This window comes from Chaetura pelagica, unplaced genomic scaffold (genome assembly GCF_000747805.2).
Source record: "Chaetura pelagica isolate M959 unplaced genomic scaffold, ChaPel_1.0 scaffold314, whole genome shotgun sequence".
Taxonomy (NCBI): Eukaryota; Metazoa; Chordata; class Aves; order Apodiformes; family Apodidae; genus Chaetura; species Chaetura pelagica.
The window spans coordinates 652,555-666,848 of NW_009953218.1; the positions used below are offsets into that span (position 1 = coordinate 652,555).

Genomic DNA, 14,294 nt, shown 5'->3' on the forward strand with positions numbered 1-14,294 from the left:
CTTGACAAGGGACCATGAAATGCAAATGATAAACCTAAGTCTAGGAAATAATAAGCAAGTTGGGTTAGTGCTGCAAGTGGGTTGAATCAGTAATATTCAAAACTATTGTTCAATGTGCTTTTAACATCACTAAAAAAAAAAAAAAAAAGTTGAACTCCAACAGTAAAGTGGTGTCAAACCATGTCAAGTGGTTTTAAGAGGGAAACCTACTGAAGTAATTCAAACCACAATTTCAAAATAAGTCACCCAGCTGCATTTCTTCAGGTCTTTTAAATGTATGAGAAGCTTTCAGATTTTTGGATATAAAAGCACGCACGCTTACCAGAGGAGAAAAACAAAAACAGCTGCACCATTTTAATTCTCATGCTTTATGAAAATAAAAGCTTCAGCTGTCAATCCAGACTAACTGCTTCACCCAATCTGCATTCTTTATCAGAATTCAACTTCTACTAGGACACATTTTAGGCAGCCACAAATTTTGAGGAACATGATGAAAGGGTACATTATTTGAAAACTCACCACACTCAGAATTTTTGCATTAACAGAAACAATTACTATATTTAGGATCTTAAATCAAAAGCACTGTCTAGTTACCTCATGCTTAGGATGACAATTGTGCATTCAACTCACCTCAAGCGTGGCAGCTGGCAATCAAACTTTCTTTTTTGTTTCAGTCAATATCCAGCCATGGAAGTACTTTCAATCAGAAGTTATGAGGATTTAATAAAAAGAAAATTTAAAAGAATTAAAATGTGTTCCTTTTAGGTGACAAATCTCTTTATAAAAATGGTTTTTTAACAGTTGAACACCCTTCTTCAATAGCCACAGCCACCTATGAGTCATTTGAGATAGACCCGACTGCCCCACAGACCTCTATGCCTTCCAGCACTGCTTAGGTGGTTCCAAAGATGGTTTTATAGTCTCTTTATGGTCAACAAAAAAAGTCGTTCAGCACTCCCCAAGCAATTTTGTGCCTGAATACAATACACAAGTTCTTATTTTAGGTATATCATATATTTAATATATTTAATATAATTATATTTTTTTTTTTCCAATGAAAACTGCAAAATAGAAAAGGATGGAAAATACCAGCTTAGGGATAGACAGATTTCAGACATGACGTGCATTAAAGTGGCATGACTGTCATTGTACTGTACAGATGTCATATCTGTGGAAGAATGGTGTGGTCAGTCCTGAATCCTGACCCACATGCAACAGACACTTTAACTGGAGCCACAGTCATGTGCAAAATAGTTTTACCCATGTGAGCATCTGCAGCCTTTCCTGGATTACTCAGGTCTTCAATTAGATCAATCAAGACCATGAAGGTTCTCACACGCTTAACTGTTTGTGGCACCAGGTAGTTAGGCAGGCAAAACTGAGTCCTGGGTGGTTTGTTTGTTCAAACACCCAGCTGGCATGTCCTTTCCTTCCTCCTCCATGACTCTCTGGTACCCTCGATTTTCCCACAAGTGAGGTGGCTTGAGCAGTAAGTTGAAATAACATCCATGAGTGTTTTTGGCAATATTAGGGATAACCAGGTGGGTGAAACCCATTTTAACTCTGGAAATTCAGGGTAGTGGGTTTCCAGAGAAACTGGAACTAACCACTCAATGAAGATTTATAAACAATATGCAGCCAGAAGCCATGGATATGAGTGTGTTAAATAGGCCAGAAAATAGAATACTACTTGTTTCCAAGAACACCAGGGTTTCCTACTCAGAACTTACCTGGCACACTGTTGCACAATGTGCATATCTCAAATAAAGTATTCTTAAAATAGCATTCCATTCTTATTCATAGTGCTAGTGGAGTGTAGAAACATATTAAACAAGCCTCAGACCTCAATTGTCAGTGTTAAAAATCTCCAGATGGATTCAGCAGCCAGCTTGCCAAGTGTGTATATGTGTAAATGAGGGCTGAGGTTTTCTTCTTTTCAGAAAAAAAAAGCAGAATGGTTTTCTTTCCATTTTTTCAGTTCATCTGGTATCAGCTAAAAAGTGTTTCCAATTGTATAACTTGTTTTCTGTTTAAACCTGCTTCAACCAAGAGTGCAATGTGACATTAAGTCACAGATCTTAGTCTCCATATATGTTAATTTCATCAACAAATGAGAGCCACTGTTCTTCCCCTCGGAAGGAGCAAAGCACCAGTTCCTTGTTCACAGGTGAGAAATTTGCTAAAATCAAGTGTCTACAATTTTTGAAGTATTGTGCAGTTAAATACACTGTATCATTGAAGAACTTTTTTGATAACTTAGGTTCCCAAGTTGAGCTTAAGTGTTTTTCAGGTACCATAGGTATTTAGTAAAGATACCATTTTTACTGTAAATTATCTTGCTCCATTTACCATACCTGTTGCTCACTTTCATCAGACTGACTATGCAGATGAGAAATTTCCTTAAAAATCCAAGCCCATCTAATAAAAAATAATCACATTTGATTTGAAGATCTAAACATCATTTCAGGAATCCTTAAAAAAAAAATACAACAAAGATCACAGCAAACTTCTTGACAGTAACAAATGTAACGCTAGTTGTGGAGTGGGCAAGAAAAAAATATCCCTTTTAAAATTCATAAAGTTATGTCTGAATAGTCAAATATATGTTTGTATTTGCTCAGATTTGGGAAAAAGACAAAGCCACCATCTTTTACAGCTGTTAGCCATCATCTGAATTATAACCATCTTCTTCTTTCAAGTTGAGAAGGCAGGTTGCTTTAATCCTTAAAAAACCACAATCAACAGGCTTATCTTTTTATGTGTATAATCGTAAAATGGATAGTAAAAAAGTGCAGAATTCAAAATTGCTATACACCTGACACAGAGCCACAGCAATTCCACCAACGATCCAACTTCCAAGCGTAATTCAATACATGCTAAAAAGCTGGTTTTGTAACTACAGAGAAAACCAGCTCAAAACATGATATTAAAAACGAACAGCTCCCTGACATGTTTTGCTGTCTTTTCTTACTTCAGCAATTTCAGGTATTTTGACACGGTTTGCATCACCAGAGGCAATGCAACGAGAAGTGGCACTCACACCAAGAAAAAGGAAACTATCCAAACAGCTCAGGCTTTTCTTCCTCCACTCTACAGAGCAGCTGTAATTTTCAGAAGCAGTGTATATTCATGTTTGTTTGTGTGTGGAAGTTCAAATAGTGGTGACCATCGCATGAAATGTATTTCTGCTTTTAAGGGGGAAAATACCAACTTGGAACTAAGCTATGATCAGTTCTAAAGATTTTTCCAAGTGTAATGAACTCTTGAAGCATCTTTATACCGTTTGCAATGTTACCCACCCACCTTTCTAAACAGTACATGCTATTATAGAGAAGGGATCTGACACGAAGGTCCACCAAACTTTTTGGCTGTGGAAAAGAATAAAAAACTCTCTCAGAAATTTACTTGTCAGCAGCAAAAAGACTCTTCAAGTGTCTTAACCACTGCACAGCTCGATAGTTTTAATGCTTCAACAGTTTTTTTTTCCTTTTTCATTGTTGAAGAAATAATTTCACAATCTCAAATCAAAGTCAACACTGCAGTGAGGAGAGCTTTTCTACTTTATTACAAAGAGAAGAAGCCTTTATGTGGTCAGAAAATACAAGATTGATCTTTTTTTTTTTTCTCTTCCTATGAAACGCTGCTGTTCAAACAGCCAGAGTGAATTGTCTCAGTTCACTTCTTGAAGTCCCATCACATTCACTTGGGTATGGATGTCCTTGGCTGCTGAAAATCTGGCCCTTTAGTGCACAGGGCGACAAAGTAGTCCCCTGACCAGCAGTTCCAGAATGTCCCGTTTTCATATATTGCATCCATGCACACCTCCTAAAAATGAGGTACAGCAGGGCAAACATTTTCCAAAATAGATGTCATATATATAATATATACACATTCGTACATACATACCTTTATTCATGTGATGTCCAAAAATTTAAAAAAAATGTACACATTTATTACAAAATCGTAACAAAGACTGGACAGTGTTTTGCTCATTCTGGAAAGATGAAGCTCAGTAATACACAACTCTGGAAAGTAACCAGAGACTGTGGCAATATCTTTCTTCTAAACAGTCAAGATATTCTTGCATTAAGCTTGGCGAAAACTGCCTTTCAAAAACAGAAGGGGAAGTAAAATGAAGGAAGCAAACCTTGCTCATCTTTCCAAATGAAATACGAGAAGGATCTTCACATAAAAATGCACAAACATTTTTTATTACCAATAGTGCTACAATGAACAATGCAAATTTTGTTGTCTAATTTTTTGTCTTTTTTTCTTTTTTGTTGTTGTTGTTTGTTTTTACATTTTGGAAAACTAAGTGGTAAACTTTTGTCAGTGTACTTGCTTGTCTTTACAGACCCAAGCTTGTCTGCTGGCAAAAAAATAAAACAAAACCAAAAATTCAGACCCTGCTCAAACTAAAGAAAAACAATTACAAATTTAGTTGTTGGGCAGCACATAATTAGTAAGGCAGGACCTCAAATGGTGACCCTTCGCATGAGCCAATTGCCAGATCCTCAAGGAATTAAAACCAAGATGCCTGAGCCACATCAGTTCTGCAGTTATGTTGAGTATTGTGCTGAGACAGCCATACCCCAAGAAAAGGGAAGTCTTTAGAAGGCTTGCTGAGCAGGGTTGTAGTTGAAGGTTGATGGCAGATGAGGCCTTTCTTCTAGTTTGTCATATTCCAGATGGAACTCCTACAATTAAAATAATAAAAAAAAAGACAAAACCAAATAAAACAACGTATCATTTACCCATTGAGAACTGTCTGTTCTACCAGCCAGGCTTGAAAAGTACAAATATGGAAGAGATCAGCTTCCTTATCTTGAGGCAGAAACACCGGATTTCGCTCTCCAGGATTCCATATTTTAATTAGGAAAGAGTCAATATCCTGAGCCATTACACCTGCAGCATGTAGGGTCTCCTTTTTAATGTTACATTACTCTGCAAACCCCAGTTACTATCTCCAAAAATTTAATGTATATACATACACAAAACACAAATATACAATCATGGCATAAGCTAAACTATGAATAAAAGCTTCTGCCTTTCCACAGTTCAGATGTAGAGGAACTTATTTTGGATGACCTGCAGTTCTGGGATATTTTGTGCCACACTACCAGACCCAATTGCAAGTTAAAATAGCAAGATTACTCCTTAGTACAAAATTGGGGAAGATCGTAGAAAACGCGAGACGTGAACTACTGAAACCTATTTGGGCCAGAATTTAGTAAAATGTTCCACCCCATTTCATACTTAAAATTTAAGCTTCACACTTACCCAGCCCTTCTGTACATCCTGAGCTCCTTGTTCCTATATAGCTCTTTGTCAACATCTTTCATGCGAAGTTCTACTGTTGTTTTATAAACAACCACACAGAATCAAAATCTTCACCCATGTGCTCAGATGCCACACAGGCTACTGGTTCATAAATAAGCAGCTTTACTGTCTCACTGGCAAAATCACCTGACTTTCATTTGAGAATGTCTGGTTTGTGTAATTTTAAAACATCCAACAGGAATTTTCATTCTGACTATAACAACTACTATTAAGATTGTAACCACCCCTGATAATCTAAATGCATCCTGATTATTACAGTGAGAAACATGTTTTCCTTCCCTGTGACCTTAATTTGTGCACACAACCCTAATTAGTGCACTTTGACATTTGGTGCTTGTTACTTCATTCAGATCCTTTCAGCAGTTTAACTGTCTCATCCTCATTTTATCTTAATTGCACGAGTAAACAAAAGTTTCAGAATTTTTCTTTTACGTGGCTACTTGTTAATTCAAGAGCTACTCTGGCAACATGCAATTTATTTTGCTTAACTCAGTAGAGAACCTCAGAAGAACATTATGTGTAACTGTAGAGCAAGCTTAAAACACTAAGAGTAGTGAACAGATTATTTCAGAATACTCCCTGAAGTGACTAAATAGTGTAGTATATCAGTTTTTACAGGTAGAGAAACTAAAGATCAAGTCAATGCAAGACCAGAAATAAAATCTAGGAACTCCAACTCCCACAACTTCTTCTTCAAGGCAAAACAAGGTGCATCTAGCATAGAAAGAATATTGAGCATGGTAAGGAAACAAAGTAAGGGAAAATGCTAAGCATTCAGCAAGCCTGTATTCCCCAGAGAACATCACCCCTAAACATTCCCTGCTCCCTACTCCAACCACAGGGGTTTTTAGTTGTTGGTTTCTTGAGTTTTTTTAAATCTATTTTAGTGATGAGTTGTTTGGGCTTTCTTAGGTTATATATACAAGGCAATTGCTTGTGGTATTCCTAATTAACACTGCATGCCAGTTGGCCTATGTCCTTTTTTTGTGCAGATACATACACATGTGCTGATACTGAAGAGATGACTGCTCCCTCTTTTTGTTGGAAGCAGTATCAAGGTGTACAAATCTACGTGGGTATTTTGGTGTCAAAGGCAGGTTTAGGTTGGGTGGTTCTTCAGTAACTCTGGACTAATTTTGTAATAAAAAAATATACCGCTCAAACTTATTTCCAATTCATGGCTTTCAAAGTTTTCATTTTGCACATAACCATGGGAGGGTCTGCAGATTGCTATCAATTAATGGTCAGCTGTTGGAGAACTGCTTCTTTCACAGAATTGTAAACAAAGAGAAGGGTTAATAATAAAAGTTTCAATCAGTTACCAGAACCTCCAGGGGCTCTGAAATGCCTTCAAAATTAGCTATGGAAAATGGCTACTTAAACCAGTAGGACCGTGTCAGTAGTCTAAAAAGGGTTTTCCAAACCTAAGATCGTTCCTCTACTGGCAGCAGTAGCTGCAAGCAAGGCATGTCTGAAAGACACACCCAAGAGCTTGAGCTTGTCCTTTGTATGCTACAAGTTGGAAGCCTCTCATTTAAAGGAAAGAATGTGATTCCCTACCAAAATTTCTTTAGAAGTACCTGAGTTGATACTTCAAACTGTCATTCGATTTTTAAAATAAAGAGACTTAAAACAGCCCTTTTGATGTACATCTCAGTGTCAGTAATGCTCAAGTCCAATGTCCAGCAGTGTGTAAGAACAACTACAGTTATAAATGACAATAGCAAAAAAAGAACTCATTGACCAAATACTTTTGAAAACTAAAAGGCAATTATTTATTACATATAGAAAAATAATTGTATTACAGGTATACTTTATGCTTTTTGCTTTTCATTCCAAGGGCTACTGTGGTTTAGGATGGGACCAGCAGTATGGATATTTTTTAATATAAACAAATACAAGTAAAATGTAAAATGAGTGCCATTTATCAATTGACAAACACCTGTTGCTTTATTTTCCACATGGAAGTAACTATTAAAAATTAAATACCTTTTATTAACCAAGAATAATTAATACTAAATGTGTGCGGAAACTTCTAGCATGTGTGACACCAAATTATTGCTCTATGCAAATAAATCTTTCTTATGTCATCCTGAAAACTTGTTTTGATGGTACGGTTACATCAGTTTGTATGTGTACAAATAACAATAGGTAAGAATACTAAAGAGAGAAGAGGACTGCTTAAGGTGATACATAGTGTTAATAGGGTAAAGCAAAACAAAAAGTAAGCTGAATAGGAAGAGTGCCCTGAGGACAAAGTATTCTGGACTGTGTAAGTCCATCAAAGGTGATGGTAGAAATCCCACAGCTAGCTCAAAAATTCCAAACAGGATGGAAAAGCAGCATTTATACTGGCTTAAAGATGGACGCAAAGACATAAATTTAAATTAGGGGCTGAATTAAAATGCTATGGCACATCTCTATTGGAAGAACAAATGTAACTTTCTAGCAATTAAAAAAGTATGTCAATTAATATTGATCTCAAAAGGATAGGAAGTAATATAATACAGGCAGCAAGCCTTAAAAGCAAATAAACACCTGGAAACCTAACCTTCTCTTCCATGAAGAATTCTGCATTTTGTAACTACCAAATCAAAGTAAAAGAGTTTTATAATCTTGTTCCTTAAAAGGGATTAATTCTCCTTACTTTTCAAAGGAGAAATTCCAGACAGTTTACTTCACACTATTTAAACCAGGATTTAGTATGTATTCAATTGTAGAAGGCATTTTCGGTCTTGGATCTACTTCCCTTCCTCTCTCACGTCTCCTCAACGGCAGCAAACTACACAGCCAAATCCTCAGTGAAAAGTCAGTGTCTTTAACTGTACTGTACTTTGCACATGTCCTAGAATGGAAAACCATATACAAACATACCTGTAATCAGCACTTCCCTGCATTTTGTTTTGCATCTAAGGTGAATTTGAAGTTTATTTTCATTCATATTTTTTTCACTATTTACTACCACGTATCAACACAAAATTAATTTCATTTGATTTCCTAACAGTTTAGGAATTGTTTCAGTACTCAGCTAATTGGTGGCATTTCCTTCTTCAGTCTGTGATCTGTTAGGAGTATAAAATACAGAGTCTACAGCTTAATAAAAAAAGATGATTTGATGTTTTCATAGAAGAAGTTATTCAGTTTAGTTTACTGGGGTTTGATAAAGCCAATCTAAGGTACAAAAAAAAAAAAAATCTCTTACAGCGTATCTGGTTTTTATGTTTACAAACTTAGTCTTTAGGTTTAAAAATATTACCTAAACTGTTATATTTCACTGTGTCTATTGTAATGCAGTATAATTTAGGTAAAATAATTATATAAGCCCACAATGAATAATGCACCATGTCTGCACAACAAAACACATTAAAATATGTGTTGCCCTGTGTTTTAGCACTAGAACAACAAATGTATAAAGCACCTTGAAAAACAATCCAATTTGCACATGTAAGAATGAGTAATTTATCAGAAATAATTCTTGTCTGACAGCTTCTAAAAAAACCTAATGAAACTTATTAAGCAGCAATTACTATTGTGGCCTTCTAGGGAACTGACATTCCCAGTATTCACTAAAAATGTAGTAGTTCTAGCAAGAGACTGCAACTTATCTGATATTTTTAATTTCCTGAAACTTTAATTGATACTTCTGCATTTGTTACAAAAAAATTACTTGGCTATACCTTTCTTCACATTCAAAGCTAAACACAGTTATCAAATGCTGCCATTCTTGTTATGGCAAGTCTAAGTTAGCCTTTCTCCATGTCAACTCCAGATATTAGTATCAGAATTAATATAATGCCAAGATCACCCCCATCATGCACCTAAGCTCTTATTTATTTATCATAGATGGAAACATCACAGAATTATTTCCAGCAAGTGATTCCTTTCCCATGTTCCCAAAATAGCAATTTTCCCCAAATCCTTCTCTAGCTTCCTTGTGATCAATACTCAACTTGCCTGCTATATTTTGCACCAAACTAAAATTATATAATAACTTCAAGATAATATTCCATTTCCAGTGTCTACATTAAGAAGTACACAAGCCTAAAAGAAGAGACATTTTCTCTTTCTATGCAAAAAAAAAATCATGTTCCTTATTAGCTTACCGCTGCTGGTGCAAAACTTTAGAAAATACTATCCCTCTCCTTACTAGCTACCAATTGCTTCTTAATGTTGGGGGAATTATTTTCAGTCTGCAAAGTAAAAATAAGAGAAACTGGGTAGGTCTTGGGCAAAATCATTTGGAGAACAGTAGTGACTCGTATCTCTTTCACCACCTTTAAACAAGGAAGGAGGTAATGTGCTAATTAACACCTAAGGCATTGGATGCTGAATTTCAGGACAGCACTCGGGACTACAAATAGAGAAGATACTGACTTTAAATAATGCTTAAGAATCAACTAGCAGCTTCATACATTTACTACAGGTAGAAATAGATGAGACACCAAAGAGGTTACAATCCTTATACAATGGGTACCACTTCTAGAAAAAAAACTGTTTCCACATAGCGTAAAAACTCTATTCCATTGATATATGAACCTTCATGAGGCTCTTCTTGCTCATAAATAAATGGAACATATTCAATTGACTCCCAAGAAGAAATCTATCCTTTCAAAAGGTAATTACTTCCTCTCTGATCACCTTATATAATAACAATATAGCTTTAAACAGTGTCTTGGGAAACCTAATAAAGTATACCAAGCAGCGAATAAACAATTCAAGTAGAAATTAAAACATTCCTTTGGTTTGCGTTTTCTTTTTGAGGGGAGTGACACTTTTGCTTTAAAGTTCTTACATTACCTTACACATGAAAAACCATACAAGCAGGGCTTACCATTAAAACCTTCAGTTACAAAATCTTGGTTTTCTTATGGTCACAGGAAAGGCAGTAGGGGTAATGACTCAGATGTGCAAATGAATTGAAGAGCCTTTCCACATCATTTGAGGCAACTAAAAAGCTAATTTCAGAAGGGAGCCTGCACAGACTAAGCACATTTACCAACGGGAGGGGAGAAGAAAGCAAAAAAACCCATCATACCTACTTAATCTCTAGATGATGGCAAACTTCAATATACTAGCTAGAAAGAAATGTAATGCACTTAACAGAGGGGAGAACACTGAACTCTATTCCCTTTAATCTAAAGCTGACTTTCAAACCGCATCAACAGACACGCAACTACTTAAAGCAAAATTTCATTATCTCCAAGTGTATAGATGCAACTTGCTCCCAGAAATGAATGGCCTTTTCAGCAAACAATTCATGTTAGGCTTCAGGTGAAAAGATTTCTGATTGAACAAATGCTTAAGACTGTGGAACAACAAAACATAGTTCCAGTGTGCTGAAATCACATTTGTTGAATTCAAGGCTTCAAGATTAATCTGGTCTGATCTGCTAAGTGTTTTCTAAGAGAAAAGCAAGAGAGTGATACTACATCTACAGAAGGCCTGACATGGAAACTTCATGTTTGCTCTTCCATCAATGAATCCAATGTCAGTTAAAACTTGAATCAAAATCATGCCACATCCATGAATTCTCATATAGCCAAACTTAAGTAGGGAACAAGATTCTTGACAAACTATTTAACTTAAGCAGACTCCAGGTAGGTGTAATGACTGTATGTATATTGTGAATTTAGCTTTTTTTCCAGCTCCAGCTAAGGCTGAATGCATCACCTTGTACAGCTTTTATGTGTTCAAAAGAACACAACTCTTGCCATGTTAGGAACATTAGCACTCCTGATTTCTCAGTGTTTCGGTACATATCTGCATCAGAAAAATCTGCTTTAGTGGAGAAGAGGAAGCACAGAAATCAGGATCTAACAAGGAAAAGGCATTGTACAAGATGATCTTAAAAACTGGAAATAGAAGCCGGACGATCTTGGAAGTTGGAAGATACTGAAAATTATTTTTCTTGGGGGAAGGTGGAGAATACTAAGAACGCCTATGAATTTCCTCATCTAACAAGTAAAGGGTGAACGTTACTGACACTATTCAAGGTCAAAAAGGAACAATAAGATTATCAGAAGTGAGAAGGCCACAGGTTTTGAATTTTTTTTAATGCCTCTTGGCCTAGAATACAGAAAACAAGCAACATGAAAATATGCCTCCACCCTAACAGAAGTTATTTATTTCAAAGTACTCTAATGTTCAAACAGCAGTGCACAAGTCATGCAGGATGCTCAAGGAGTGACAATATTTAAGAAAAGAAAACAAAACACCAAACAACAGACAAACAAAAAAAAGCCACACAAAAAAACCAACCAAACAAAAACCCCCAAAACAAACAAAAAAGAAGCAACCCCGAAACAAAAAACCCCAGTTCATGCCCTACCCCCAAATAAACAGCTCCCCCATACCTATTTTTAATTCCAAAGTGAGATGTGATAGCTCCCTATTGAATTTTCTAACGCAAAACAGTAAAATATCTGCAAGTACAAATTCTGAAGTGCCAAATAATGCTTCCTATTCTATAATTGTGCTTGAATAAAGCTTTTGATTTTGAACAAAACTCGTAAGTTCTATATCCTTGTACCTCCTTAAGGACACAGCAAATAGAGCATCTCCTCCTTTTCCATAAACAAGCAAGTGCTTTAAGCAACCTCTGTTCCCTCACAGATCAGAAATAAAGATAATGAAGTTGAACAGGAGCTTAAAAAGTTTTGGCGAGGAGGTTAGGTTTTACTTTTGTCCTTTTAAAAATACATGGTTGACAGACTTAAAAAATCTGTAGATACCTTAGCTACTTTCCTCCAGTTAAGACAGTCAAAGAAGTAATATGTTCCCCTCTCGTACGTATTGGTTTTCATTGTTGGCTCCATGCCGGGTGCCCTGGTGATCCATACTCGTTCTTCTTTGTGGTATCTCCAATCCCGGTTAAATCTTTCATTTTTAATAGGAAGAAAAAATATTCTTTTAGTGTTAGTTACCTGAATTTGACATTAAAAAAATACAATTTTAAGGGTTTCAATCAAAACTATGCAATGCATTCAAAACCAAAACAAACTTTCTAAGACATACTGCAGTCTCATACCTCTTCCGTACAATTATTACATCTCAAACTATGAAACTTCAAAAAGTCAACACGTTCTCTTTATGATTATTTACTGGTTTTCATTTTGCTGACGATAAGTTAGATGTTTCATGATGACTGACACAGACTTTTGACTTCTATTATATGAATGAAAAAAAAAAAAGGTACAGAATGGAACCAAGGTTGGAGGAGGTATTTAAAAAAAGGTATCCAGCTTTAGATTGACTAAGATTCTTCTTTCAGTGTCTAACTTGGGTGGGTTTTTTTACATCTACTACTTCATTACTGCAATAGAGTAAATCATATAAGACTGACAAAATAGTTTGAACGTACAGCTCTACTGCTGCTAATAGCTGTAATACATCTCCTCCATTCATGTAATAGAGATAAAACAGGAGATCTTCTCCATATCGGCCAAGTTTTATTGCAGCCAGCTGCAAAAGATTGAAGAAAATGAGGATGAAAAATCACAATAGAGAAATGTTTTAAGACATACTATCTTGCTTAAATAACACAAGGATACACCCAGAATGTGCTTCCATCCTAAGTGTGTTGCAAATTATACTCTAATATAACAAGAGTAGTAATTATTAAAACAAACAATTTTTCTTCCTTTCTAGTTAACCCTTCCAACTTAAAAGATAGAAAAGAAAAATAAACAGAAAAATGAACCAGAAAGACAGAATTTCCTCCCTGCATCTGTGTTTAGTCTCATCTACTTAAGTTTTGTTTTTTAATTAAAAAGTAATTCACATGTATTTGCTCACTTCACACTTTATTAAGTAACATTACTACAACTTCTTACAATATTTTTCAGTGATCCCTCTCACAGAACTGTAATAGTTGAAAAAACATATTTAAGAAAAAAATCCCTATTCATGTAGATATGGAAAACAACAGATAAATGTGAGAATATTTTGAACTGTAATTCTGAGCTTATGTCTGGAAGAAATATCTCAATTTAATATGGCATTTGAACATTACAGTATCTGGATTATAATAAACCTCTGCTTTGCATGAAGGGTATACTCTTAAAAGCATAATGTATTCTTTAGCTAACCATGCATATTCTCAGTTTTCTCTTCCCTTTCTTTTTCTAAGGTGGAATGGGCACATGATGTGTCCAACTAGCCAGTAAATGTATCACTGTTCCTAAAAAGTCTGAGGAAATCCATAAAATGCACTGATTTTGAACACTGCCTATCAGAAAAAAAAAATAATTAGAAAATTACTTGTAATAAATTAACAAAAAATAAGCACACACACACAAAATGTACTCACCTTATCCCTAATGTGAATGTTAGTTAGGTATTCAGATGGAACATGGAAGTCTAAAAAAGAATCGGAATTGATGCAACTATTAAGACATGTAAATGAATATAATTTGAAAACATCAATATTGAATTAATTAGTTATTTCTCTCTTACCTATGTCTTGAGGTCGACAAGGTGATGATGCCCATGGTGATGCAAATTTGGGATAAAGATTTCTGAAGAAAGGAAAAGCAGAAATTTATTAAAATTAAACACAAAAACCAAAGCAAGCAAACACAAAATCCCCACAACCAATCTCAAACCTAAAAATCATACCACACAACCAAAATCACTACCTGGGGTGAGAAGGAAAGAAAACAGGAAATTTCCAGCCCATCTTCCTAAAATATTTACATTTATTCATTTTCTCTGTAATATGTGGAGTAAAATTGTATTTAAAACTGCAATGGGAATCTACAAGAACAAGACTTCATAGAATCAGAGAATCATGGAATGGTTTGGGTGGGAAGGGACCTTTAAGACCATCTAGTTCCAAGCACCCTGCAAGGGCAGGGACACCTCCCACTAGACCTGGTTGCTCAAAGCCCGATCCAGCCTGGCCTTGAACACTTCCAGGGATCGGCCATCAACTAGCTCTCTGAATGACCTGTTCC

The 14,294-nt window shown here is 35.7% G+C and overlaps 1 protein-coding gene across 1 annotated transcript in view; it reads right to left on the reverse strand.

The window, feature by feature from the left end:
• Positions 1-3,541: 3,541 nt before the first annotated feature.
• The window catches only part of CNOT2 (CCR4-NOT transcription complex, subunit 2), a 36,389-nt gene continuing 25,636 nt past the window's right edge, over positions 3,542-14,294 (reverse strand). Inside the window, exons 10-14 of the mRNA XM_009997719.1 lie at positions 13,795-13,856; positions 13,649-13,698; positions 12,701-12,801; positions 12,072-12,216; positions 3,542-4,697 (exon numbers count right to left, since the gene is read on the reverse strand). Of these exons, the coding sequence (XP_009996021.1) occupies positions 4,611-4,697; positions 12,072-12,216; positions 12,701-12,801; positions 13,649-13,698; positions 13,795-13,856 (445 nt within the window). The 3' untranslated portion in view covers positions 3,542-4,610. The remainder of the gene's footprint in view (positions 4,698-12,071; positions 12,217-12,700; positions 12,802-13,648; positions 13,699-13,794; positions 13,857-14,294) is intronic.